This window comes from Xenopus tropicalis, chromosome 3, assembly GCF_000004195.4.
Source record: "Xenopus tropicalis strain Nigerian chromosome 3, UCB_Xtro_10.0, whole genome shotgun sequence".
Taxonomy (NCBI): domain Eukaryota; kingdom Metazoa; phylum Chordata; class Amphibia; order Anura; family Pipidae; genus Xenopus; species Xenopus tropicalis.
This window is the reverse complement of record NC_030679.2, coordinates 89,698,901-89,714,174: the sequence shown is the minus strand read 5'-3', so window position 1 is coordinate 89,714,174 and position 15,274 is coordinate 89,698,901. Positions and strand designations below refer to the sequence as shown.

At 39.2% G+C, this 15,274-nt stretch overlaps 1 protein-coding gene across 2 annotated transcripts in view; it reads right to left on the bottom strand.

Moving 5' to 3' along the window:
* Nucleotides 1-15,274, bottom strand: part of shank3 (SH3 and multiple ankyrin repeat domains 3) — a 189,555-nt gene that overhangs the window by 21,855 nt on the left and 152,426 nt on the right. For both annotated transcript variants that reach the window (XM_018092370.2, XM_012960073.3), the window contains exons 17-19: nucleotides 13,604-13,728; nucleotides 11,694-11,829; nucleotides 2,267-2,347 (exon numbers count right to left, since the gene is read on the bottom strand). In XM_018092370.2, the coding sequence (XP_017947859.1) occupies nucleotides 2,267-2,347; nucleotides 11,694-11,829; nucleotides 13,604-13,728 (342 nt within the window). The remainder of the gene's footprint in view (nucleotides 1-2,266; nucleotides 2,348-11,693; nucleotides 11,830-13,603; nucleotides 13,729-15,274) is intronic.

The following is a 15,274-nucleotide window of genomic DNA, read 5'->3' as shown; positions in this document are numbered from 1 at the left end:
TAAATGGCTTCCCCCATGGCTACACAGCAGCTTTGTTTACATAAACCATAGTAGTCTTTCAGAGGCAAATACACCAGTTGTACCAGTGCAGGGTAACTCTACATTATATTGTAATTACTTTTATACACTTTCATTTTTTGTTGTGACTGTTGCTTTAAGGCACCAAGCAAAATAATTGTGCAGCATTTTCAGGATTTGGTGCAGAAATAACACAATTCCCATTTTCTGCATTTGGATTATGCCCCTTCCACAATACACTACCACTACCACTGTAAGTGAGCCATTATACTTCATTTCTCCAATTCTTTTTACATAAAGTTAAATCACCTCACACTGACCTTCTGCATCTCCCACCTAAAATAATACAAACAAAATTACATTTTATATTATAGTACAAAGGACGGGGACAATATTAATTTAGAACACATTTAAGGGCTGAATGTACTGATAACTATGAGCTAACAAAACTTTCTGAGATAAAACTTGATAGGGGTCATTTAGAAACACTGGGCAAATGTGTACCTGGGCAGTAACCCATGGCAACCAATCAGAAGTTTGCATCCATTGATCTACCTGCAGCAGGCTGGAAAAATCTACAATAACAGATTGGTTGCTATGGTTTACTGCCCAGGTGCAAATGAGTTCACAAATAAGCATTAATGGGTCAATATTTCACTTTCTCTATTTTATACCTTACCAATGTCTCTAGACCCATTTGTGCATCTAGCCATTTGTTTAAGATTGCAGTTACCATTTTAGCTTGGTCTCTGTGGCTTCCTGCTGCAGCTCTAGCAGTTGGTAGCTTAGATCACACATTCTAATAGGAGGGGGAGTGAATTCTTATAGGAGGGGGAGCAGGAGAAGGGTGAAGGAGAGAGGAGAGAGCTGCACAGACTCGTGCCTCAAACCTGAAGGAGCCCTAAAGAAGAGGAAGTCTGATACCAAAAAACATGTTTACATCTTTTGATAGAGGACACAGTGCAGTTTTTTCAGTGACTGCTTATGGCTGCATTTACTAGACCTTTCTGATAAAGCTTACTTAGTTTTTATCTTTACTTCTCCTTTAAAAACCTGTGAGCATTTTATTGGAAATGAGAGAAATATATACATTTTCAGTTCCTGCAAAAGTAGAAATAACACTTTGTACTTTTAATTAAAATATAGTTGCATGGCCTTAAAAGCCTTTGTATGTTTTTTCTCAATATTAAACCATTTTTTTCAGCATCTACATTTTTTAGTACAGGTATGGGATCTGAAACCAATTGAGACTAAATTTTAATTAAATATATTAAAATGTTAAAACATATTTCCCTTTTTTCTGTAATAGTAAAACAGTACCTTGTACTTGATCCCAACTAAGATATAATTACCCCTTATTGGAAGCAAAACAATCCTGTTGGGTTTATTTAATGTTTAAATGCTTTTTAGTAGGTTTACAGTATGAAGATCTAAATTATGGAAAGGCCCCTTATCCAGAAAACCCCATTTTTATCTTGAAAAATACTAAATGTTCTGACAGTCAAAGTGGTTTCTTTTGCAGGACTGCACATTGTATAATTTTGACCACACTTTCTCTGAAGGTTGCTCTGCTGACCACACATTTCCAGCCATTATGCTGATATTAAAGGTATATTTTAGCTATTCCTGATGTCATATTTGTCATTAAGCTTTACTTATATTCCTCCATTATTTTATGATTAATTCTGCCCTACAAATACATGTACAATTGGCCACAATCACCTTCCAATTGTCTCATTCTGCTAGTTGCCACACTCATCAACCTTCCAGTCCCTGAATACTCTTCACTCCCAAAATATGGCACAGTCATGCTGTACAGGCCTTAGCTTGGTAAATCGACTGGGTTCCAGCACTGCACGCAAGCTCCTAGACACAGAATGATTGCACCCCTTTTTAGCCCAGTCTTGTTCTGAATGATAACGTATCATTCAACAGTTTTAGTCATCTAAACCTTTTTTTCTGCATATGCATTGCCTACACACAAATGCAATTCTAGTCTAAAGGTTTTCTGGTTCTGTCAGTTCACTGAATCATTATACTGCCCTGCCATAAACTATTGTGTTGTCTACAGTTCTGAGCAGTGGCTCTCTACAGCCCACCCATTGTTAAACCAAAAATGATCTGTAGATTCTATAATGTGAGCAGCTGGTAATACTTTGCACTGAATTTATATAAAGAAAACATCCTCTTATTCAGGGTTTAACATTCAGTCCTCTCACACCCCTTATCTTATTTGTAGTAAACTCACCCAGTTCTTCAAGTTCGGCTGTCATGGACTTGGATCTCAGGGTAAGTGTGGTGCTTGGCGCTCTCTTCGGTGGTGGGGGAGCTGGAAGGAAAAGAGAAGTGACCTTACAGGTCTTATCCAACAGACGTCTGGGGTCTGGAAGGAACCGCCGTTTCTCCACAACCATTTCCTCATACTCTCGAGATGAAGGGTCACACTGCGCCAGCAGCTTCCCTACCCTGCGGCGTGACTTCATTCTGGGGTCCTTGCGCTAGGGTCCCCGGCAGAGCCATGCGGGGTTGAAGGGGCTATGCAGTTTCTTAAATTTGCACAAATCTGTAGCAGCCTGTGTGTGCAGCTTCCTATATATAATGCAGATTCACTGCGTCTCCTGCACCTGCTCACCACTTGTCTTCCTCAGCTACTGCCAGATACTTTCTATTCTTTTTCCCCCGCTATTTTTTCTTTGTTTCCCTTTTTGTCTTTTTTTAAATTTAACTTCCCTAGATCCCCTAATACTCCTCTTCCTCTCTTTTCTATCTCTTGCTCATTTTGGGCATCGTGTCTCTCTCTCTATGTGTGTGTGAATGCATGTCTCTCTCTCCCTCCCTTCCTCTATCCTCGAAGCTCAGGGATGCAGTTCTCAGCTCTTGCTGAGTTTCCATGGTTACTCTCGCTTCATGCATCTGAAGGAGGGGGGAAAGAGAGAAAGATCGCCATCAAGAGACATAGAGAAAGAGATTGCACCATCTACAGACTGAGAGAACCTGTACCACCAAACACTGATAAAAAACCTGCAACATCTACAGAGTGCAAAAAGAAAGGCCAAAAAATATGAGCGATTAGGAATCAAAAAGACAGCAGCCATCATCAAGGACCATATACAGCAGTGATAGGCAACCTTGGCACTCCAGCTGCTGCAGAACTAAAATTTTCAGCATCCCCTGCAAGATTTACAAGGTGTTTGGCACTGCAACTATAATCTTGCAACACTTGTAGCGCCAAGGGTTGCAAGTTCCTGATCTAGAGAGAAAGGCTGTGTGCCACAGACAAAGAGATCAGCTCACAATAGGCAGACACATCACACTAGCCAGATGGAAACGATGCACAAACTACCAGGAATCAGAATCTGCCAAATCCAGGTAAAAACACACCATCAAGGGATAGACATAGACATGTTAGTAGACTGCATTCTGTATAATATAGCCAATTTATGCATTCATGTAATGCAAAATATAGTCAGCATTTCTATACAAAGAAGCATGCATGATATTAAAACGACAGAGACTATCAGATACACCAGACAAGAATTCTTTCAGTCTTTGTGTGCACAGCTAAGGGGGATGTTAAAAAGAGGTCCAATAGGGCATCTTAGGTCAGTGTAAGAGAGGTTGAGGCATATATATATATATATGTATAGAAAAAGGCTGAGGCACACACTTATAGGGATTACAACCTGGGTGCAAATCAGATAAACAATGTAAATATGTAAAAAATGCTGATGCACACCAGGAAAATTTTATCAAAAAAAGATACTTATTTTATTTAGATTTTTATTTCGATCTAAATAAAATAAGTATCTTTTTTTGATTAAATTTTCCATGTAATATAACTGCTGGGCTTATGTGCTGATTTGATTGGGTTTGATTTGGGTCTCCTAACTATCAGTATATATATATACTGATAGTTAGGAGACCCAAATCAAACCCAATCAAATCAGCACATAAGCCCAGCAGTTATATTACATAACAGATGATAAGTTGAATGAAGTGGCAGAATTAACAACAGCTGAGTTCAGGCAAAGAGTTTATATAGTAGGAATATAAATGATGTTTGGGGGCAATTAGAAAGAAACACAGGTTTATAACCATCAAGAAAAGGGGACAATCAAGTGAGAGGAGAAGATAACTGCCAAATATTTTGGGTATTGGTGGGAGAAATACATTTTTATATTAAGGGCCAGATTCAATTCAGCAAGAATAAGTAAGCTAATGGTTTAACATGTGAAAACTTATGAACAAGATTGAATTCGAGGAGAAACACTTTTTTTCCTAATTCAGTTCCAGTTTTCTGCCATAGACTTCAATGGAGGTTTTTGTGTGATAAACATTGAGAAGTTTTTTTCTGAATTAAATTACATCTCAAATTGAATCTCGTCCATAGGTTTTCACTTGATAAACCACAAGATTACCTTTTCTCTCTAAATTGAATCTAAATGCTGGAGTTGACAACTTTAGGGAGTAGTTAAGGTGTATCAATTAAAATAACTGGAGTAGTTTTTATGAATTTTCTATGCATTCACAAAAGCATTATTTTCAGTGGTGCGAATGCACCACTAAAATATACCTGCGAGTTTGTAAGGATGGTGGAAAAGGATAATTGTATACCGTGTGCTGTTTTCTTTAAATGTCCAGCAGGTGGCAGTAGAAAACTATTAGAATACTATAGATTGAGTGTCATGTGTGTATGTAACCAACAGGTGGCAGTATAGTTAGGAAAAATAAGTGTAGTGTAATGCTGACCACCAGCCATTACAGGGTATAAAAGGGGAACTACACCCAAGGTTTATTGGAGGGAACAGCTATGGATCAGACACAAGTAGAGAAGAAGACCAGATGGAAAGAAATAGAAGCAGGTAAGGAAAGTGGAGCAGGAACTAGGTGTCTGAGTTAGGTTTTGCAGCATGGACCCCCCCTATTGTCCCAGTGAGGAGGGTAGTGGGAATAATTTCTCCAGTGGATCATCCACAATATAGAGACCCTAGAGAACAGGATTAGGCTAGGTAGGAAGGAAGGGTTTGATGGGCTTCAAGCCAGAAGTCTGCCAGTGGAAAATGCCTGGTCGGAATAGCAAAGGGGCACTGCAGGGCTTGCCAGATTGCTGAGACAGGTAGGGAACAGGGATTTATGGGAATTGGAGACAAATGTGACAGTCCAGCCTAGCCATCCTTGTGTGATTAGCCTGCTTGGAATGTTGTACTGTTATGCATGAGTGCCTCTTGGAAACAACGGAATGGTTGCCTGTATGATGTGAACCTGGGTGTGTGAATAAAGTTATGTTGCATGTTAAATGAAGTTTGCGTGACATTTGTATGCAAAATGAACTGCTGGTTGTCCTCCCTACAAATTGAAAAGTACTGTTTTTTTTACCATTAGTTTAAAAGGAAGAAGGACGGTATATAATGTAGTGGCTTTGGTTTCTGTTGAGAATGCATTTAAAGAAAGGCTTGTGGCGATTTGCTGGAAATAGATTAGCCACATTAGTGCAAGCTAGAATGCTATATTTATTCTGCAGAAAGCTTTAGCAGCCCTAGAAGCACCCATCCATTTGTTTAGGATAGTAGCTGTCATTTTAGCTTGGTCTCAGTAGCTTCTGTGCTGCAGTTCTAGGGGCTGGTAGCTCAAATAAAGAAAGAGGAGAAAGCTGCAGCAGACTGAGGCCTGGTGAATAAAGGAAAAGAGAAGAGAATGGAAGTCTGATACTACTCTGTGAGTGCTTATCGCTGTATTTACATAGACCTTTCTGATAAAGCTTACTTAGTTTTTACCTTTCCTTCTCCTTTAATGGCAACCAGAAAGAAGATATTTTAGATATCTACTCTGCAGTTGAATGAAAGGACTGTTATTAAATCAGTTTTTGTGTAAATGTCATGCTATTGTTACACTAATTAAAAGGTTGTGCCTTCTGTTCTTAGTCAATACGAGGTCTTGTAGCTGGAAACATATTCACGCCTACTATTATTTTACAGCAGGGGATATATACTGTAACCTCTGGCCCTAAACTTGTAACATTCATTGACAGCCAGAGGGTTGCCGTGTATTACAGCAGGGATATTAGGCTCTGAGTTTTAACTGAGATACCTTCTCTCCGGAAGTGGCTTCTTTTGGTCATGCCCCTGTTTTGCCTAGAGTAGACCATGACTTTTTATATCCTAACCATGACCCCAGCTCTGCCCCTGCCCAGGGTCGGACTGGGGGGTGCAGGGCCCACCGGGGCTCCCGCCCCAGGGGCCCTGCAGGTGCCCCAGCCGCGTCCCCTAACCCCCCTCAGGGGCCCCCCTAACCCCCCCCCCCGCAGGGCCTTCGCCTGACGTCCTCCCCAAGCGCGTATAAATTGAACACGTCGGGGAGGAACTGTCAGTAGGGGGAGCGCCGGCAAAGGTGGGACTGGGCCACTGGGGCCCACTAGGGCCGGGGCCCACTGGGATTTTTCCCGGTGTCCCGGCGGCCCAGTCCGACCCTGCTCCTGCCCAGTGAGGTAATTCCTGGAAAATCCAAATTAGATGACAGGTCTGTCTCAGACATTCCAGACTAAAATATAGTCAGCTTAGAAATGCAATTGCATCAGGCTGTTGGCCTGGTGCAATTTATTGGCAATTTAGTGATTTCTTTGAGCAATACACTTTACTTCTTCTGACTCAGTTATATAATGTGGCCTGTGACAGCCATGATGGGACCCTGGCCCTGTTAGAAACTAACCATGCAAGCATTTCTTTTTAGGGATATCCGAACTTACATTGCAGTTAGTAAACACTGACAAACCCTTCATGAATTATAAAGCCAATGGTCTCAGTGCTGTATTTTCCAATAACGCATTTCTTTCTCACACTCTAGTGTAATTCTGCTCACTGAAATTCACTGAAAAATTGTGTATCCAATAAAATTTTGAGCAGTGTGGATTGGGCATTGTTTCACACCTTGCTATTGCCCATAATTTCACAGAAACAAAGAATGGTGTAAGTAGTGTACAAAATAAGCCATAAGCTTGTAAAAAGTGAAAAGTGTAGATACTCTTCAGGGGCAATGTAATAAAAATCACAAGTGATGTGTAAAATCACATGTTTGCAAATGTTTAGCACTGCTCGCAATGTAATACTGTTCACTAAACATTTATTACACTGCAAATATTTAAGATGTGCTTGAACAGCAAGGGGGAATTGTTAGTTGTAGACAGTGCAACTACACTCTCAACATTACAAGGGTTGATACTGCCTTGCCTTGTTTTAATGTTTACAGAAGTAAAGAAGTTAGTGCCAAAATAACAATAAAAAGAAGTTTTATTACATGCATTGCCCACTTGCAAAAGCTAAAAAATTTGCAATCTTACTGACACATGAAAGGCAAAGGGTTCGCAAAAGGTATTCAAGCCTACATGTGTCTTCTTGCCTTGGGTCAACTTCAGACATCAGCGAGGGCTGTCCAACAAAACTCTTTGGCCAGATGAGGCCCTTTATGCTTTTTAGAAGCTACATGCCTACTTAAGAGCTACTGTGTATAATATCAGCATTTTAGTAAAATCAAGTCACCGGACATGTTGTATCTTAGCTAATTTGCCCATTACAAATTACAAAGCAATAAGTAAAACATAAAGAAATATCTGTCCTGTCTGGCATATGGAAATGTTCATCCTATACTTATGTACATAGCCATGCCATGAATGACATTTGATCGTATTTAACAGCTCTTGTGGACCCAAATCATAGCTTTTCAAATAGATTAGACATGACATCTTAATAAAACACTACTAACTTTAATAATTTCTGTCCTGAAATTTACATTTAAATATAATGAAGAAAATCTTTACTTGTGCATCCATTGTCTGCTCAGCTGAGCCATAAAAGGAATCAGCTTTCCAAAATTCTCTACTCTGTAGATTTCTTGAAGACATACAAACTTCTAGTATGCCCTAGGTCAGGGATCCCCAACCTTTTTGACCTGTGAGTAGTGATGAGTGAATCTGTCCTGTTTCGCTTCGCCGGAAAATTTTCAAAAGATTCTTTCAAAAGATTCGTGAAACAGCGTAAAATTCGCGAATTGGCGTAGATGTCGCACGTCAAAAAAATTGTCGCCCGCGGCTATTATTTTGTCGCGCGGCTATTATTTTGTCGCCCACGGATATTAGTTTGTTGCGCGGCTATTATATTGTCACACGCGGCTATTTTTTTGTCGTGCGCGACAATTTTTGGACGCACAGCGAATTTTTCTGCAGCAAATTTTTTCATCTGTTTCGCGAAACATGGAATCCATGCCTGCCGAAACATTTCACCCATCACTGCCCGTGAGCAACATTTAAATGTAAAAATAGTTGGGGTGCAACACAAGCATGAATAAGTTACCTGGAGGTGCCAAATAAGGGCTATGATTGGCTATTTGGTAGCCCCTATGTGGACTGGCAGCCTATAAAAGGCTCTGTTTGGCTTTACATATGGTTTTTATGCAACCAAAACTTGCCTCCCAGCCAAGTATTCAAAAAAAAGAGCACCTGCTTTGAGGCCACTGGGAGCAACATCCATTGGGTTGGTGAGCAACATGTTGCTCACGAGCTACTGGTTGGGGATCACTGCCCTAGGTACATGTTTAAAAATACCTGATATAAAAAGTCTGTGCCAAGCAGGGATAAAAAGAGACATGTACAAAGAGAATCTCTGCTAATTTAGAGGGAATTCTTCAAGATTTAGGGTGATGATACTCTGTGTACCTGAGGTGCAACATTCTTTTATTAAACTCTTAGTTCTACATGACTGACAGGTCAAGATGCCTTTTTAACACTGCAAACTATGTGCTATGACTCAATGCAATAAACTACACTGTTATTCATAACATCATTGGTATAGTGACTATATTTTCAATAGAGACCTTAATATTTGAGGCTGCCTATTAAGTTTACTTCATCTAGACAAACACATGTATCAACTAAAAACAGAGAGATTCAACAGAATTAAAGGAAACAGTAACACGAAATTGAAAGTGCTGTCAAGTGTACAAATATATTGTACTGTTTCCCTGCACTGTTAAAAATTGTGTGTTTGCTTCAGAAATCCTACTATAGTTTATATAAAAAAGCTAATGTAGCCACAAGGACAACCATTTAAGCTGGAAAAAAAGTAGAAAAGGCACAGGTTACTTAGCAAATAACAGATACACTCTGTAGAATACAATGGTGCTTTACAGAGCGTAATTATTACCTGCTATGTAACCTTTGCAGTTTAGCCCTATTTCAATTTGGATAGCTACCCCCACAGCTACCAGTGCTGGGCAACAGTACATTACATTTTAATTACTTTGGTGTTACTGTTCCTTTAAAGGCTATGGGAAGAAGCATCATTTGACACCAATGTGTTGTAGTATATTCTTTGTGTTTCTGACAAACTTTAACTTCACTAGATCATCTCAATATAAGAGTGTATTAGTGCTGAGAAGCAACAATAAAATGTTCTCTTTTGTATTAAATGTTAATGTGCTGTATTGGAACTAGTTCTTTCCAAAAATGTTACTAATTATTTACACAGCGGTATGTCTAAACCCCCAGCATTGATTTTTAATCAATGTTTTGTCCACACTACATTTTTTTTACCGATATCCTTATACAGTGTGGATAACTGAAATATTCACATTTGCTTTGTTGGCCTGCCCTGCAACATTAATTGATCAATCTACAAGAGAGACTGAAAAGGGACGTATTTACTCCCAGACGGAGATTAAAATGCTACTTCAGCAAGTTGTGGAAGCTTATCAACGAAAGAGATGAACACTCAGACCAGGAAATGTAATTAAGAGGAACTGCACAAGGACATGGGATCAGGAAAAAAGAATATGTTGTGGTTACCTGCTGGTTCCTCCAGCTGCACTAGCTTATTGGCACAGTCAGCAACATCAGCACTTTATCAAAAGAATGAACACTAGCAGCTTGAGCAAACACTGATCCGGGATAACTGTCAAGTATGGCCTTTACTTTATGCTTTCCCAAGGGTATTTTTAACCCCCATTACATCTATCTCCCCAGACACTGACACTCTTTAAACAAAATAAAACTAATTTCTAACAACCACCAACATATTTTTCCCTCCAGCCACAAGAAGCTGGGGCCCAGGCAAACAGAGCCAACAGTAGGCAGATAACCAAGATTGGGTGGGTAGCCAATATATACAAGACATTGGTGAAAATGTCAGTAAAACAAAAGAATATTGAGCATTGTTTGATATATTGAACATAGTGATACTGCTATAAATAACTGCATTCATAAATAAGATAACTGCAATGGAGAAAATATTTTGGTTCAGCGCAAACAGGAATTCAAGCTGCTGTCGACCTTTTTGCTCTGCTGCTACTTTGTGAGTAAAATTCTACCTGAAGCATTCAAAAATACAAGGGGGAGTAGGCTTTGCCTATTATTATAGCTGTTTTAGGGTGAAAAAGGTATTCAAATATTTCTGTGTTACTATTCCTTTCTAAACTTTCACCCATTGCTAAATACTCTTCTAAAATTCCCATAGGAATTAATAGGAACTTTTCAATATCACAATTTCTTAGGCAACAGCCTAGTTAGTAACAGACTCTAGGGAGGGAAGCACAATGGGTTGCAAATATGCGATATAGTTTTTCTCTCTCTCCCCACGTCTTAGCATTACTTGCTTGAATTCTGAATTGACACTGGAATTAAATTATTTTTAAATTCTCAAGCAGGCAAATCAAGCAAATTCTTTTCTTGTCGTTAGCTATGTTCTGCAAATCTGTGTAAGACTGGCGGGAGACTTTGCTAGCTTTCTATTTAAGCAGCAGCAAATTATACTTTCAGTCTAAGGATTGAAATGTGGTACATACATTACATGAGCTGGCACCCCTGTTGTTGCTGCTATAAGGTTACAGTTAAAAGGATGCCACATTCATAGGCTTGAAATAAAACAGTTTTTAGTGTGGATCAACGCATTTAAGTCTTCTTTATCTAAGCATGTCAATCTATAAGCAAAGTATTTTGTTTCTAAACAAAACAGATAGACTGTTAGGGGCTGATTTACTAAGACACGATTTCGAATCCGAATTGGAAAAATTCCGATTGGAAACGAACATTTTGCGACTTTTTCGTATTTTTTGCGATTTTTTCGGCGTCTTTACGATTTTTGCGTAAAAACACGATTTTTTCGGCGTCTTTACGATTTTTGCGTAAAAACGTGAGTTTTTCGGCGTCTTTACGAAAGTTGCGCAAAGTCGCGATTTTTTCGTAGCGTTAACACTTGCGCGCAAAGTCGCGCCTTTTTTGTAGCGTTAAAACTTAAAAGGCGCGACATTTCGCGCAAGTTTTAACGCTGCGAAAAAAACGCAATCGGACGCATTCGGCCCGTTCGTGGGTTAGTAAATGTGCCCCTTAGTCTGACAGATATAAAATATGAATTCACAAAAACAGTTAAAAATTATGGATAAGTGGGAAAACTCCTAAAATGAAACCCTGGATGTAAATGATCAAAATATAGTCCAATGAGTTAACTCCCCCACCATAAACTTTATTCGATCCCTGTAGTTCTTCTATCATCGGGCTGCTGCTGCTAAAGCTATATCTACTTTCTATAAACAGATGGCACGTGACATCAACAGTAAAGACCAGCACTCATGTAAGTCAGGATTTATGTTTTTATCGCTCATCAATTCTTATCCATCCGTCCACGTCCTCTTACCCCTTCTGCGCATAGCCTCCTCACTCTCGGGTTTCCGACTTACAGACACAACTTTCATGGTCAAGTGGCTACCTCCTTGACGAATTAGAGATACTACTTGCTTGTGTCCAACCTTCACCACATTTACACCATTTACCTGTTAGGAGATCAAGAAAATAGAATGAAAAAAGCATAGAAAGAAGAGCAAATAGTTGGAACAGAAGCAAGGAGAAAGGAAAGACGGCAATGGCATATAGACGTGGTAGAGCTAAATCAGGTAGAGATAATGGGGAACTCCACTCCAACTGGTTTGGACCAGTTACCTAAGCCTGGCCCCCTGATCTGCTGATCTGGCTGACTACTTTGAAACTCAAACATTTAGGGGAATATTTATTATGCTGTGTAAAAAACGGCGAGAAAATTCGCCACACATCGCCAGGCTTCGCCGTGTAAAAATGGTGTAAAAATGGCGTAAAATCTACATAATTGTTTTACGCGTTTTTTATTCCACCGGAACTTATGGAAAATATTGGCGTAATATGCGGCGTAATATCCGGCGTTCAGATGGCGATCTTTTCCATTTATTTTACACAGCTTTTTACTCTATTTTTTTGGCGAATTAGTTTTACACAGCATAATAAATACGCCCCTAACTGTCCTTAGCCTATTAAATGCTCCTCTGATGAAGCATCCAGTGGCGTGAAATGCATTAAGAGGGCGGAGTTTGGGGATCATGTGGCATTGGGATGCACCTGTATGTCGTTTGGTATGGTATGCACAATTTTAATTTGATTTATTTTGAATCTTTGTAACCAACAAATGTCTTGTATGTGACGCCACTACTATGTTTGTTTGTCGACTGTTCTCAGCTTGCATGATCCATATTCCACAATCCCCTGCATGTGACATCAATAAGGAAAGGAATACCCCAGTATAATGTATTGCAGGTTATGTAGTTCCTGCATGCTGTCTGTAAGCTGCAAAGAAGTTGTCTCAATTTTAAAATCAGTATTTTAGTCCCTCCTCCCCTGCCAGGATTTCAAATGATGCAGAAAGAGAAAAACTGTTTTGCAGCTGGATTTCAGTATATAAAAATGTATTTATCATACTTTTTGAAGGAACAGATTGCATTGATAGGTATTTTAGGGATTTCTGTGTTTTGCACTTTAAAGGACAATGAAAGGTTAATATAAATTAAAAGTAAGTCTAAAGGCATTCTTTTTAAGTACTTACTGCATATCTAAATTCCCAGACCCCTGCTAGCTTCTCTGAGATATGGAGCTGGCAGCCTACAGCAGTGTGAAGACTACAGTGACATCACTGAAATCTCTCTTCCCTTCCTGTAGGTGCCAGCGGCAGCCTTCCTATTCTCTGAGCATGTGTGTAACTTGTTCCTGTCTCCTGTTCTGAGCTACACATGCCCACCAGCCAATCAGAAGCGGATCTGGCAGAGGGGAGGGGGGGAGGGAATGAAACACATGTGCAGTATGAAGCAAGGAGGGAAAGGAAGGGAGAATACCTTTTTAGAGATGGCTGCCTGTTCTAGAAAATGTGAGGTAAGTGTGACTGAGTAAATATTTGATTAGGTGAGCCAAAAGTGTGGCGTTTCTACTAAACAATAGGAGGACTATTGGGCAGTATGCTTTTTAAATTTTGACTTGCATTCTCCTTTAACATATTTGGGACTCTAACATATTATGGTTCTGAAGCCAGAGTTTCCCATTAAGAACATTTAACACCTCAATCTGGGATACAAAAGGACAATCTGGGACTAAACGTATAATATGAAAAATCACAAGCCATTGTACAGGATGAACATGTCTGAAATCCCATTAAGGGAATTTCACAATAAGGTTTTTCTGCCCAGAGAACCAGAGGGAAGTGCTAAAGGTCAAAACAAAGTAAATATGGGATGGTTACATAATAGTTACCTCTATCAAGAAGTCCCCAGTCCTAAGGCCAGCCCTCCAGGCCACTCCATCCACATCAACAGACTCCAGATACTGCAGGGCAGGGAAGGCAGGGGTAGGTGTGAACTCCTCAATTGGTGTCTCTGCTATATAAGCACATAAGAGTTTCACAGCATTACTATTTGTGTGGCTCATGCAATTGAAATAAAGGCCACGGGCAATGGCTCCCATCACATACACAAAATATTCAGCAGGGCCAGAACTAGGGGTAGGCAGAGTAAGCAGCAGCCCAGAGAGCAGTTGCGGGGCAAGAGTTCAGATAAAAAATACTGTGTAGTCTCTCTGCTCCTGCCCACCCTGTATTGCTCTAAATTCGGAAATGGAGTGGGAGAGTGATATTCAGCTTTTAAAGGACAAGTCAACCCAAAATGTAATTTTTTTGTCTAATAAAAGAAAACATAATTCTAAGCAACTTTGCAATATACATTCATTACAGATTTGCAGTGGTTTTTGAGTTATATGTATATATGTTTGCTATTAAAAGCAGAGTTTGCCCTTTTCTATTCTCTGCCCTGGTGGCTCTGACTGTTGAAACAATGTAGAGGTATGGGATCCCATATCCGGAAACCTGTTATCCAAGCCATCTCCCATAGACTCCATTATAAGCAAATAATTCTAATTTTTAAAAATGATTCCTTTATCTCAGTAATAATAAAACAGTACCTTGTACTTGGTCCCAACTAAGGTATAGTTAATCCTTACTGGATGCAAAACAATCCTATTGGGCTTATTCAATATTTACATGATTTTTAGCAGACGTAAGGTATGGAGATCCAAATTACAGAAAGATCCCTTATCCGGAAAACCAAAGGTCCCAAGCATTCTGGATAACTGGTCCCATACCTGTAACAGAAGCCAGCTGACAGACCTGTCTTACTGGAAGAGACTGACCAGGAGTTCAGCAAATGCTGTTTTTAATAGCAAATACATTTACAAATAACTTTTAAAGCACTAATAATGTTTAATAAATTCACATTGAAAAGTTGCTTAGAATAATATTTTTCCTTTTTCCTTTAACTTATTAGCAGTGTCTCTTGTTCATACATTCTACTAACCAGCCATAAATATATTATTTTCTTCAAAATAAACTATCTATAGATATAAATCTATACAGTATAGTATTTATCTCAATTATTTTACATTTAAAAGATGCCAAAATGTATAGGTACAACTACTTGAGTGTATAAAACATCCCCTTAATGCATTCTATACACATGGGCGAAAATAACTTTTCAGAGGTAAAAATTTCAAGAATAAATGCTGTATTTGAGCAAATTACAGCTAAAAAATATACTTTTCACACTGTGTTTGCATTCAGAAATGATCACTGAAGTCTCTGCCAAGGTCTCGATTACATCTGTTTCGAATGTTATGATATAAATGACTGCCAGTTCCATCCTGATGAAATGTTTTCATATTTACAGTATTTATGCATCCACTGTCCTGGGAAAACTGTCACTTACATTTATCATTAACTGAATTAATCTTGACATCAATCAATGGTAATTGTATGGATTTCCAAATAAAGTAAACTGCTTCTTATGCCCAGTAGTACCAGTCTTAAAAATAAGTCTTCGGCATAGATTTGGTGAGAAGATAATAGGGGTGAAATGTATCTACAGGAAGAATGTG